Genomic DNA, 12,688 nt, shown 5'->3' with positions numbered 1-12,688 from the left:
CTGGTCTGGGTTCAGACATCTTTAAAATATTAAGCATTTCCTTTAATGGCAGTCCATTGGAAGGGAGGTTTGACCCAGCTTGTTTGCATTTTGTACAATAAGGACCCACACAGACGCAGGGTTTCTCTGCTCATGCTGTTATCACACAGTCTCAAAATGCTGTACTGAAGGCTTTGCATACTTCCATGTGAACATGGCACCCTATTACCTAATGGACAAAGCATGAAGGATTAATGTTGTCTGACACCCAGCCATCCTGCCTTGCTTCTTGCCACTGGCAGTTTTAGGGAAGCAAGGAGAGCATGTGTGCCTATGAAACAGGGAGCAGCCCATATTCACCTTTTTTAGGGCAGACTGGAGTCTAAGTTGACCCCCCTCCCCCCCCCCCAATGTCTATCAGTCTTTTTGCAACTCATGACCTCTGCTTTGTGAGGAATTCTCACGTTCATGCTCTACACACCCAAACACACAGAGCCCCTCCAGCTTGTGTCGGTCCTATCTTGTTGGGCTGGATTTTATCCTGTATCTGATAATAACCTCCCAGGTTTTCTTCCTACCATGTTGCTCATGTCACGTTTTCATTGGACACCTGTCACTGTGGTCTGTCAGCACACACATCATGTACACAGAATAGGCAGTGGTGGGTAATAGGTGCATATGAGGAGAGGGATACCTTCACTGGTGGCAGCATCTTCAGCTGTCACTGAGAACATCCATGTGCACTCAGCATATGAATCCCTGCCTCAAGTAGTCTTTGCTAGCCCTAACATTTTTTTCTTTATATCTGGAATCTTGGAACAGATTCCAGCTTGATTTTTTTTTTTTTTTTAAATCTGCCACAGAAGGATATTGGTGCAATTATTTAACCGTATCATCCTGACAGTTCCACTGGTACAAGGTTGTATTGAATTCTCTTGCATGGTAAAAGGCCTGATTTAGGGATTGCAGGCATGTCTCGGAATAACCAAGTTAAAATGCTATGAAAAGACCTCTGGTTTTGAAGAGACAAAATGTTGGCAAAGTAACATGTGGAAAAAACATTTGATTTCTCTTGAATATAGATATGCTTAAGGACAGAGAAGTTAGCATTCATCTTGGAGCTGTGTTGCATAATGTTGCATATTTTGAAGTAATCTATTTAAAATGCATTTCAGTTACCTTCTAACTATGCAGACTACAAAAAGAAGTAAATTTCTATGCACTAAGGGTTATTCTACTTAGAAACTAAAGCCCTCCTGAAGTTGGACAGGGCACCAGGAATGCACAAATGCATATTCTATTTTTAGCTGAATCTTCTTGCTGTTACATTGTTGGACAATTAGCATAGGACTAAGAGTTGTGTTTTCCTTTAACCAACCTGAAAGTCCTCAAACTTTTATATAGGAACTATATATAATACCAGCTTTGTGTGAGGCTGCACTTTTCTGCATATGTGCAGATAATAAATGAGCTTTTCTAAATCACAGAATCATAACTATGACCTTTAGTAATTGAAGAAAGAGATTTTCAAGACCTTTGAATTGAATTTGGCACTGTTTCAAGTACTGCACATTTGTGTGATACTCTTTCATTGGGTGAACAGGTTACTTTAAAGTTTTGGTTTTTTTTTCCCCAAGTAGAAATGCTGCAAAGTATATATAAACTTTGCTAAGATAAAGCTGTGTATTCTGGGAAACAGGAGAACTTGAAAGGGATTTTGTGTGGTTGAGATTTTTTTAAGCCAAGTGCAGACTTGAGTCCCACAATTGATGAACGGTAATCTATAATCTCTTTGCTAATATATTTTAATTGGAATTCTATCTATAATGAACTAAAAAATCTCAGGTTGTTTTCATTTCACAGTAGCATCTATTATGTTCTATTTATTTTTTTTTTCTAACTTTTGTTCTTAGATGATAAGTAACTTTTCAGGTTCTAGTGACAGGCAGTTCAGCTCAAGTAGGAATACTCCTCACATGAATCTTCTTGTCTTCCTCTTTCACCATGCTGATGGTGAAAATAATAATTCTGATTTGGTGAGGTCTTTCAAGATTGATAACCTCTCCTTTTCCCAACCTGTTGATATTAAATTTGTTGCATTGTTGCTGAAGAAGGCACAGGTAGTAAAATGTTAGTTTAGGAGTAGAGTATCTTGAGCTAGATCCTAAGTTTCTTGCTGTGTGTTTTATTGGGCAGCACATCCCAAAGTGTTTTGGGCTTTGACTTCACTTTGATTCTCAGGTTTATTTCACCCAGTGTCATGTTCCAGAGTGTAACAAATTCAGTGAATTTGGTTTGCAATCCCATCTGTAAATGATGTAACCCAGCCCAGGGTGGAGAATCAAAGTCTTAATTAGTTGAACTTTGTCAGTCTGCAGAGCTTTTACAGTATCTGCAATTATAGATCACTGTCTCACAACACTGTCTGGACTGCTTGTCTTCACTGTGATTAACAGGTTCTGTTGCTTGAGTCAATTTGCCCTCATATCCTTTAATTACTGTTTAAACCAATAAATCATGGATTTGAACTAGCTGTGAATTATTTTAAGAAAGAATTTACTTAATATCAGCACAAGATTTTACTTTCTGAAACGACATTTTCTTCAGCGCTTCTTTCCGAAGACAGTGACTTGTATGAACAATACCATTTAAAATGAAATAAAAAGCAGAAGTATTGCTGTTCTGCATATCTTCGTGTATGTAACTGCAGGTGTGGGTGACTTATTATATCCACTGGAGATAATGTGCAGTTCTAGGTCTCTGTGACAGATGAAGGTCTGTGTGTTAAAGAAAGTGTAGCTTGACCAAACTCTTGCTAGTGTGTGATAAAGACTACACTGTGTATTTGAGTGTTTCTTAGGATAAGAAGCTGGAGTGATGTAAAATTTGGTCTGAAATCTAAGAAGAGGTTTCCTAGAATATGACAGTAGGTAAAAAAATTAAGAATCTTCATATTGTTAAGCTAAGAATACTTTTATTACAACTGGAATGTTGTAAAAGGTGCAGAAGATGTTATGTAGTGGGAGCTGGAGTTGATACAGCCAGTTGAAATGAGGAAATGAGATTCTGTGTTTATTTCTTGCTTGTGGGGTTTCATTTACAATGTTTCTATTTCTTTTCTCCTTTAAGTGCTAGTGGATTTATGCCTTAAGTCAGTTGTGTCTTCATCAGCCGAAGGGGAGAAGTTGATAGGGGAAAATAAAACTTTGTCACACATGTGTGTGCACTTTTCCCAGAAACTTGGTTATTGTTAATTGAACTATCTGGTCCCTAATTTTCCTTCTAGCTGTGGCACTTGATGTATTTCCTGTGTTTGTATCAGGTGAATCTATGCACATGGATGTCACTTCATTTGTCAGTGATTTATGTTATCTATTGTGGAGTTGTAATGGGGCTGCATGTTTTGCTTTATAGCGTTTTTTCTTTATACACAAGATGTATCTGGGATTTTGAGAAGCAGATGTCTCTTTCCAGGAAATTTTCTAATAATTTCTAATAATCTTCTTTCCTTTTTAAATAGGTACCTCTGAGAATATTTTTTTTCCTATTATCCCTCTAAAATTGTTTTTCTGCAAAAGCTGGATAAAATCTAACAGAAGTGACCGTAAAATATTCCTGGTGACCATTTGCCTTACAGTGCTCAGTGGCACTTGAGCTGTGTCAATCAATCCTGCTGGACCTGTAACAACAAATGCTGTCCTTTGATCCCTTGAGGCAGGAGTAGGATGTCACAGGGCCAGACTTCTTCGGGAAGTCAAATGAAGCACATCCTGAGCTCCAGGATTACAACTTTACTTAACCGTAGGGTTCCAAATTCCTGTTTTCCAATCAGTTTTCTAGAAACACCTGCATGGCAAACTCTGTCATCCCATGGGAGTTAGGAGAGCTGTATTAACTCCTCTGTTCCCACTTCTCCATGGCTGCTGTTAGTGATGGTAGGAGCTCTTCAACTCACATGGCAGCAGCTTGTGCTGAACACCCAAGGCCGAGCTCCCGTGAAAATGGATGGGTGTTACAGGAATTGGCACAAATTTTGATCTCTTTTTTTTCCTCACTAAATAGAAGTTTTGAGAAAATCCATCAAGGACTGAATGTTAAGAAGCTTATTTTAGGTGGGATTTTCAACTCCTAGTTTTTGTGACTGTGGCAGTCATGATGCAGTCTCTGATACACTCGTATTGGTGCATAATCTTTTAAATACAGTAGTGTATTTCCCTGTCCTCTTCTCCTGCCACCTTCCGTACAAAAGGCAAATCCTTGGAGAGAGAGAGTGCAATGGTTGAGACTTCCATATGCTTGGATCTCTTCACTGGAAATACTTCTGGATGTGGAACTGTGGATTTAATCCCACTGCTGGCTTTCTTTGTTTCTCTTATTGCAGTGGAGGTTTATGTTTTCTGTCAATACTTTGACATATTCAGTGGAAAGTGATGGAAGTATGAAGGTGGAACAACAAACTCCATTCATGGTTTCTTGTTGTTTTTGCTGTATCATTTCATTTCACCTGCTGGTTTTTTTTGGTTGTTTTTTTTTTTTTTTTTTTTTTCTAAACCACCAGGATTCCTCTTATAATCATCAGGGTTCTACCCTTGCATTCCCAGAATGATCTCCGAAACTGTGAATTCACCTTATGTAGTGTTCCAACATTCATACATTTCTGTTCAAAAAGTCATACATTTTTGTCCAAACATAGAGGTGTCATCCAGTTGCAAAGTTTTCTGGCAAAGATCAGACTTGAATTGTGTCGAAGCAGAAAAAGTGGATTTTAATCCACTTTGGAATTACACAAGAGAAAGGGAAGATGTTTTCAAATTGCATGGTCTTTACTTAATTGATGGAAAACTTGGGGGAAGAAAATGGAAGACCTCAATTCCAGTGTGTGGAAGCACATAGGTAAATATTCTGTGATAATTCAAATACTGACCTAACTGAATGTTATGAACTAAATTATGAGTTTTAAATTTCTAATGTATTCTGCAGGTCTGCTAATAGTGATGAGACAAACCAAAGTGACAGTAAGAAAGAAGAGAGTTTCAGGGCATGAAGGCTCTGGAAGGATCTGTGTGAACTTGTACATTTGTTGCAGAAAGGTAATGATGCTGCTGTGGAGGAGACATCAGCATATGCAAAAAAACCAAATCCCATTATTTCTGAAAAATGCAGAGCAAATGGGTTTTCTGTAACTGGAGAAGTCAAGGCAAAGTAGCCATTCCCAGTAATGGAATGTAAAATGCCTACATGGCTGCTAGTAGCCTACAGAAAGTCTGAATATTTAGGAAATAGTTTTGTGAGAACCTCAGAGAAGGTATTTGGAAAAAAGGCTTTTCTTTTCTATCCCTTCCTTGGTGAAGGAGATGCTGAGTGTTAACCTAACATTGATCATATACATTAATCCCTTCCCAGCTGCAGAAACTGAGAGCAAAATTGGAGAAACTGAGAGCAAAATTGTGCCTCTTGCTGCTGAGCAGAGACCAGTGGAACGCTTAGCAGGGTGCCATAGCTCTGGAGCAAATCTTGAATGTGGTCTTCTGACAGGCTGTACCCCTTTATGGGAATGCTAATGGTAAACTGGACACATAAGAGAGCTGTTATAGAAAACTTTGAACTGTTGTATTGGTGAAATGTCAGCTGTCAGGCTTATGTAATATATATTTCTGAATGAGTCTTCCTGGCTTTTCCTCAGTGCCCATCCTGATTTTCAAAATGGCACTTCAGAGTAGTGTAATTGAATTCTAAAACATAATTATTTTAATTTCACACAAACACACCCTCCCCTTCTCAAAGAAGAATATTCACATTGAATATTCAAAGTAGCATTTCCTTAAATTCACGTATTTCTTTAGCCCAAAGGTTTTTATGTTTTGGGGCTCAGATGACATTTGACGTACTTGAAGTTTCAATGTATATTTGGGATCTGCTTTAAGTCACATAGTAAAGAGGTGAAGGAACAAGGAATTTTGTACTAAAAGTTTAAATGCTTTTTGTTTTCCTCTGTTTTGATGCTTTACTTGTCCAGTAGGCTTTCTGATGAGTTGATCATATTTTATATGGTGAGTTAAACTTAACGTGAAATAAAAGATGAGGGCCTTTTAGCTTCTGTGTCTTTTGAAATGTACCTCCAAGAGAATACTGAAGGCTTTTTGTAACTAATTGTCTGATATCTGGGGTTTGATATTTGACATGTGCTATTTTATGGAACTTTTCAAAATTAAGCTGAGGAGGCATAATTAAACTTTGAGTGGAGAAAAGGTTTTTTATAATCTCTTCAGTACGATATTAGGTTCTGTTCCACTGTCAGTCCTGCTGTAATGTAGATCTAAATAAACAGATGAATATGAACAGGTGAATATGAAAATAAACAGTATGAATATTTTTACTTCACTGCGCTCAAGATTGTCTAAGTTTTTATGGAAACACAGTGACTTTCAAATTTCAGTGCTTTGAAGCTGTGTATGTATGTTCAGGAGTATGGCATGTGGAGTTTCCTTCAATGTTCAAATGTGAGGTGCTTTTTAGTCTGCTAGCATTTTCCAGAAGTGCACAGTGTTCCCTGCAGGTGTCCCCATTTACTGTCCCTGATGATTTCTAAAATTTAAAGTTTCTAGCTATGAGAACGCTTTCTTTTGTTCCCAGTACACTGATGCTTTGGACTGAGGGTTTTTTTGGGTTTTCTAGGAATTACAGAAAGTGAGACAGTGCTTTCAGGTATCTCTGTGCTAATGAGCAACCTTCCAGGTTTGGTTTATGGCCAAGTGCCAGCAGACCTGCCTGCCTTGGTCAGAGAAAAAACAAACTGTTGTTTTTTATTCTTGATTACAAAATATCTCTGTCTTCTGTGTATTGAAGCTGTGGTCTAGATTCCCAGAGGAACTGGGGAACTTGCACTTCACAAATTTCAGTGGTTTGACTTAATCTTCTGGGAAGACAGAAGTCTAGGTTGTGATGCAAACCCTAAAGTACAAGACTTCATATCTGTTGTGACACCTGCTGGTGTGGTTGTCTCTGAATATTCTCATATGTGTTTTCTGTCACTGTATTTGCAGAGAGATGCTTCTCTGACAGTGTAATTGTGCACTGCATGTGAAGGATTTATTTTCTCTATCTTTGGAATTTATAAAGGTGTAATCCTCGTGGTATACAACAGAACAAAATACCTTGTCTTCCACTTCTTGGTGTCTCTTCTGAACTTGTGGCCTGGAATGTAGAATTTCTTTTTATTAGACTTCCCTAGCAGTGTATTTTCCAAGTTTGTTTTTCTTGAATGAACAGGGTCTCGTGCCTGTAGTGTTGTGAATCACATGAATAATAAGCCAATTTTTTCTCCTCAGATTGTTAAAACCCACAGTCTCTGTAATACTACTGATAATCAGAAGTCTGCACTTCCTTCACCTAATATTTTAACATTTTTTGTAGTATATAGTGCACTTTCTGTTTAAAAAAAACTGACAAAAGCAAATAAACCACCTTCCCCCCCCCACCACTTACTTATCTCCCTGGTTTGTTCATTAGGGGCACTGCACAGCTATAAAAGAATGGGTGGGATTTGCAGAGAAACTTTCTGGGTGCTTCCAGTGATGCCATTTTACTTTCCACCTTTTCCAAACTGTCCAGGGGCAGTGTAAGATGAAATTGTTGCTGTAATTTACACTGAGTTCTGACTAAGTCTGGTTTTGGTAATTGTACAGTACCATGCTGGAATATAAACTTCCACATTCCTGTGTCCAGAGAAGTGTCTTCATGGTAATTCAGAGTATTGCCTCATTTGGCGTTTGGTGTTACACAGAAGTCGTCACACATTTCTGCAAAGCACTTTTCTAAATGTTAAACCTGGAGCACAATTGCACTCACTGAATTTTGATTTATTTTCTGTTTGCCATTGGAAATAGGCTTACTCCCACTAGGTCTTGTTGGGAAAGTATTAGCTGCTTTCTCTGTATGCACATATGTATTTTGCTTAGGGAAATGGATGAATGCCTATATTTTTGCAACTGTAGAGAGGTTGCTGTAAAAAGCAACATAAGAGTAGAATGCTTTGCTGTAATGAATGTTGATTTCTACTAGTTTGTTTCTGAAGAGAATGTACAGAATACTCTTAGGACCTAGTAAGGCTTATTTTTTAGGAGACTAGGCTTAAACAATCTCTTCCACTGCTGAAGAGAGTAGAAACCCAGAAATTGTAGGAAATCCAGCCAAATTGTTTTAATGGAAGTTTGTAAAAAGGCAGCATGCAAGGCAAAAAGAGCCTTCTCTGAATTCTTGTGCAGGAAAGATGCAACGTCGTAGAAGTAGTTACAGCTTTTTCAAAGCTTTCTTTCAAGACTTCTGTTACTGGTGCTGTACCTGCCTCATTGGTCTGAAATCCTCTTTGAAGCCAGATCTGCAGAACTGAAGCGAAGGGCAGATGATACCTCCACTAAATCTGGAGAGCAGAGGAATGTGAGGAGGGTAGTCTGTTCCTTCTTGGATGGTGTTGTATCCCTGAGATCTTTTGGGGAGTAATGTTTGTTGTGGTGCATTCTCAGACCTATTTCAGTGGTTGTTACAGGAGTGGGCTCTCACACCTCATGCTGCTTAGGTTGAGAGTACGACAGATGACACTGCATGAACCAGAGGTGCCTAGAATTAAATTTGTGGTCATCCTTACAGCTGAAAACAGAAATAAAGCAATCTTTGGCACTGACAGCTGTTGCACTGAATGATTTAACTCTAGTTGGGGAAAAAATTAATGCTGTTCTCTGACCCATTGAAATATCAAGGAGACTATGTTGTGCTCTTTGGGGTTTTGGGGGATCATCCTTACATTTTATACTGGAATCAAACAGCACAATTGTACTTTTTCCAAGGGTGTCTCATTCTGGTTCGTGCTGGCCTTTGTTTCGCTTCTACCACCAAAATAAATCCTTCAGTTGTGTGGAGCTAATTCTTGGTGTGTGATAGTCTGAAATGCTTGTATCTTAATAGTTCTGCATATGGTAGTTCAGTTTGACATCTAAGTCACAGCTATAGTCACCTATTTTTTACACTCACGTGAAACATTTTAATGCTTAAATGAAGATTTGAGGTGAAAATCTTCAATTGAAGCAATCTTAAACACAGCAGATCTTGTTTTAAGAGATTTGCCTGTCACAGCAATAGTTATATACAAAATATTAGTGTTAACCCTTCTCACCCAGATTTAGTTTAGTTTTTAGTTTTAAAGCTCTTTGTGGCTCTGGGTAACTTGATCTATGTTGGCTCTTCAGTTATGCTGGAGGTTGGCTTGAGTTAATCTCCAAGGTCCCCTTCTATCTGATTTATTAATTAGACTGTTATTTGTGATATGAGAGCCCTTGTAATCTATTTTTACGTGTGATGAAGGAATTCTCCTTAGCTTTGGGTCCAGCTTGCCTGTTCCAGGACGTCTATATGTGTTACAGACTAATCTTGTCCTGTAGCATGGTGTGCATGGGGATCTCCTTCCTTGTTTGTTCTTCTTAAGATTTAACACCTGAAATGTGTTCCATTAAGGAGCTGTAAGGTAAATCTGACCAGTTTGAGATAAATACTGACTGACTGAGTGTGTTTGTATCTGGGGGACCTTAGTGACTGTGCTGTATTTTAGTGAGGTTAAGCTCTTAGCAGACATTTGTCTTTCACCTGGGTCAGTGGGCACACCTGGTTATTCCCATTAACTTTTATAACAATCAGGAGCATGGAAAATCAGCAGATGGTTAGATTCCTTCTTCCTGGGTCAAACTTCTGGATTTGCACGTACCAAAATGCTTGTAACACTTCCTTTGCTTTCAATATTCACAGCAATTGGAAGAAAAAAGTGAGGATGAAGAGGATAAGGAGTGCTTGAAGCAAGCAATAACTGCCCTGCTAAATCTTCAAAGCAGTATGGAACGGATATGCTCCAAAAGCCTTGCAAAACGAAGGCTTAGGTAAACGTTTCCGGTTTTTCTGCTCTCTGCTCTTAATGCTTTGCTATAAATCCAGGGCTCCCGGTTTCCTCTTTTAGTAAACAATGAACAAAATAGTTTGTGACAAGCCTGCTTTTTCAGAGGAAGTGACATCAAAGCCAAGATAATTTGTTATTGTTTTAAAACAGTTCTAATTTCTATGTGCCCTTGCAAACTGTTAGTTGAGACGTTCTGAGAATTCAGTGGTAAGTAGAAAATTATGGCATTGGTGGGTAAATTGTGCTCAGGTAATAAATATCCACCTAAAAATATTCTACAATTACCATTCTGTGTGATTGGAAGGGAATTTTCTTGATTTTGAAACTACTCTTAAAATTGTTTCACTGTTTGCTTTGCCAGACAAGTTTTGTGCTGCCTAGGGTGATCTTGAGACTTGAACGTGAATGCTTTTAACAGCTGATTTTTTTCTGAATGCATTTGTTTCACATTAATGCCATCTAAAATTGTTCTGTTGGTTTTGGAAGTGAGCAGCTTGTTGGACTAAGGAGCACTCACACCTTGCCTTCCTCTAGTTGCTTGTATTTAAATGAAGTGTCTGTTGCTGAAGATAAGTAGGAAATGTATCAGATGTAATACTTTAGTCAAGACTTTGCAATGGTGCTGATATTGTGTGATGAAATTGCATTCTCAGTGGAATCATCACTTCTCAGAAGGATGATGTGTTTTTGTGTTAGTAGTGGTTGTGGTTTTTTAAATACATGTGTACTAATAGGCTGCCTTTCTCCCATCCTCCACTGAAGTGAATCCGCATGCCGGTTCTATACTCAGCAGATGAAGGGGAAGCAGCTAGCAATTAAGAAAATGAATGAAATCCAGAAAAATATTGATGGTTGGGAGGGTAAAGACATTGGACAGTGCTGTAACGAGTTCATCATGGAAGGAACACTCACACGTGTAGGAGCAAAACACGAGAGACACATATTCCTGTTTGATGGCTTGATGATTTGCTGTAAGTCAAATCATGGCCAGCCAAGACTTCCTGGTGCTAGCAATGCAGAATATCGACTCAAGGAGAAGTTCTTCATGCGAAAGGTACAAATCAATGATAAAGATGACACTAATGAGTATAGACATGCTTTTGAAATCATCTTAAAAGATGAGAACAGTGTTATTTTTGCTGCTAAATCAGCCGAAGAGAAAAACAACTGGATGGCAGCGTTGATATCTTTGCAATATAGAAGCACGCTGGAAAGGATGTTGGATGTAACAATGTTGCAGGAGGAAAAAGAGGAGCAGATGAGATTTCCAAATCCTGAGCTTTATAGATTTGCAGAACCCGACTCTGAAGAGAATATTGTGTTTGAAGAAAACATGCAGCCCAAATCTGGAATCCCCATCATCAAGGCAGGAACTGTTGTGAAGCTCATCGAGAGGCTGACTTACCACATGTATGCAGGTGAGGCACTTGGTTTGTGCAGCCAAATCTCAAGGTAGTAACTCATTCATGCTTCTCCTCCTGTCTTAAATACATGCAGCAAAATACATAAAGTGGGTAAAAAGTGAATGTGTTTGTCAGTTCACATGGGATATTCCATGTGCATGAGGTTGTTCTCATGCAAGGGAGGGGGGTGGGGGCCTGCAGCAATTGAGCTCTAGACAATACATTTTCCTTTGTGCCCCAAGCCACAAGAACTGCCTTCCCTCCAGACTTTTAAAGCTGGGTGACACAGGAAGGGCCAGCATTATGAGATAGAATTATGGGCCCGGTGTTTTCAGTTCAGGGTTGTACCCTGTCAGCTGTGTCCATGCTGCCATGTCATGGAAAGACCAATATCAGCTTGATAGATGCAGTCACTTGCCTACTTTGGCCTGAGAACTTTGCCTTCATCAGAACTTCAGTGAGGATTTGATTTAAGGAAGTTTGACTTAGGGTTTCTGTTTGTGGTGAAGACACATTAAAGACATTTAAGTGGTTATCCAGGCTGACCTCAGTGTGTGGTGTTCTTCTTCTTGATAGCAGCCCAAGGATTTTCATAAACTGTGCTGCAAAGCACGGGCTTGTGTTTGGGGTTTGGATTTTTTTTTTCTCTGATTCTGTTTGTATGTCAGTTATTCTGAAGCTTCATGCATCTTGGTATTAGTGCTTTTCATATTCAATGATTGAATTGCTTTCTTCCTTTTTACACTCTTAATTGCTGTTGATTGTTCTTCTGCAGCTCAGTCCTAGATACCCTGCATAGATGGGGAATATTTGTAAAGAAATGAAGAGTAAGCAGAATATAATTTCTGTAGTTTAATACTCTGTTTGCTTTTTAAATTACTTACATTTATATCTCTTTGCTCCATTGCTATTCTTATTCTTCTTTTAATTTCCTTGAATTTTCCTAACATTTACCAGAAAGCCAAATGCAATATTGTGCTGGCAGTTTTATACCTGAGCAGTTTTTTACTTGTCTTCATTTTCTTGTAATTTTATAAACTTCTAGCTCTTCGCTTTGAATTTTACAGGTATGTTTTATGACCTAATTTTATGGTCTTGAAAGTTAAATTTCAACAACTCAGCCTTAGAGAAAGGAAGGCACTTTTCTATTATTTATAAATCTAGCATTGTCTTGGCCACAGAATTAGCAAAAAGTATTGTATTAGAAAACTGAGAACACGGTTACCAAGAGATGGCCTGAAAGAGTTTGACCAAAAGGGTGAAAATAGTTGTCTTGTAATGTATTTAGCCTGTCTTTGTAGCCTTAAATGTCTTAGTGGACATCTTTGTGATGATGCACTGCTACATTGTGCGTAATTTCTCAACA

At 38.5% G+C, this 12,688-nt stretch overlaps 1 protein-coding gene across 3 annotated transcripts in view; it reads left to right on the top strand.

Moving 5' to 3' along the window:
* SOS1 (SOS Ras/Rac guanine nucleotide exchange factor 1) overlaps positions 1–12,688 on the top strand; it is a 44,036-nt gene that overhangs the window by 17,440 nt on the left and 13,908 nt on the right. For all 3 annotated transcript variants that reach the window (XM_062490704.1, XM_062490703.1, XM_062490705.1), the window contains 2 exons: positions 9,775–9,902; positions 10,682–11,337. In XM_062490704.1, coding sequence (XP_062346688.1) covers positions 9,775–9,902; positions 10,682–11,337 — 784 coding nt within the window. The remainder of the gene's footprint in view (positions 1–9,774; positions 9,903–10,681; positions 11,338–12,688) is intronic.

This window comes from Cinclus cinclus, chromosome 3, assembly GCF_963662255.1.
Source record: "Cinclus cinclus chromosome 3, bCinCin1.1, whole genome shotgun sequence".
NCBI classification, from domain to species: domain Eukaryota; kingdom Metazoa; phylum Chordata; class Aves; order Passeriformes; family Cinclidae; genus Cinclus; species Cinclus cinclus.
The sequence above is the reverse complement of the archived record's forward strand: the minus strand, read 5'-3'. Positions and strand labels throughout refer to the sequence as shown.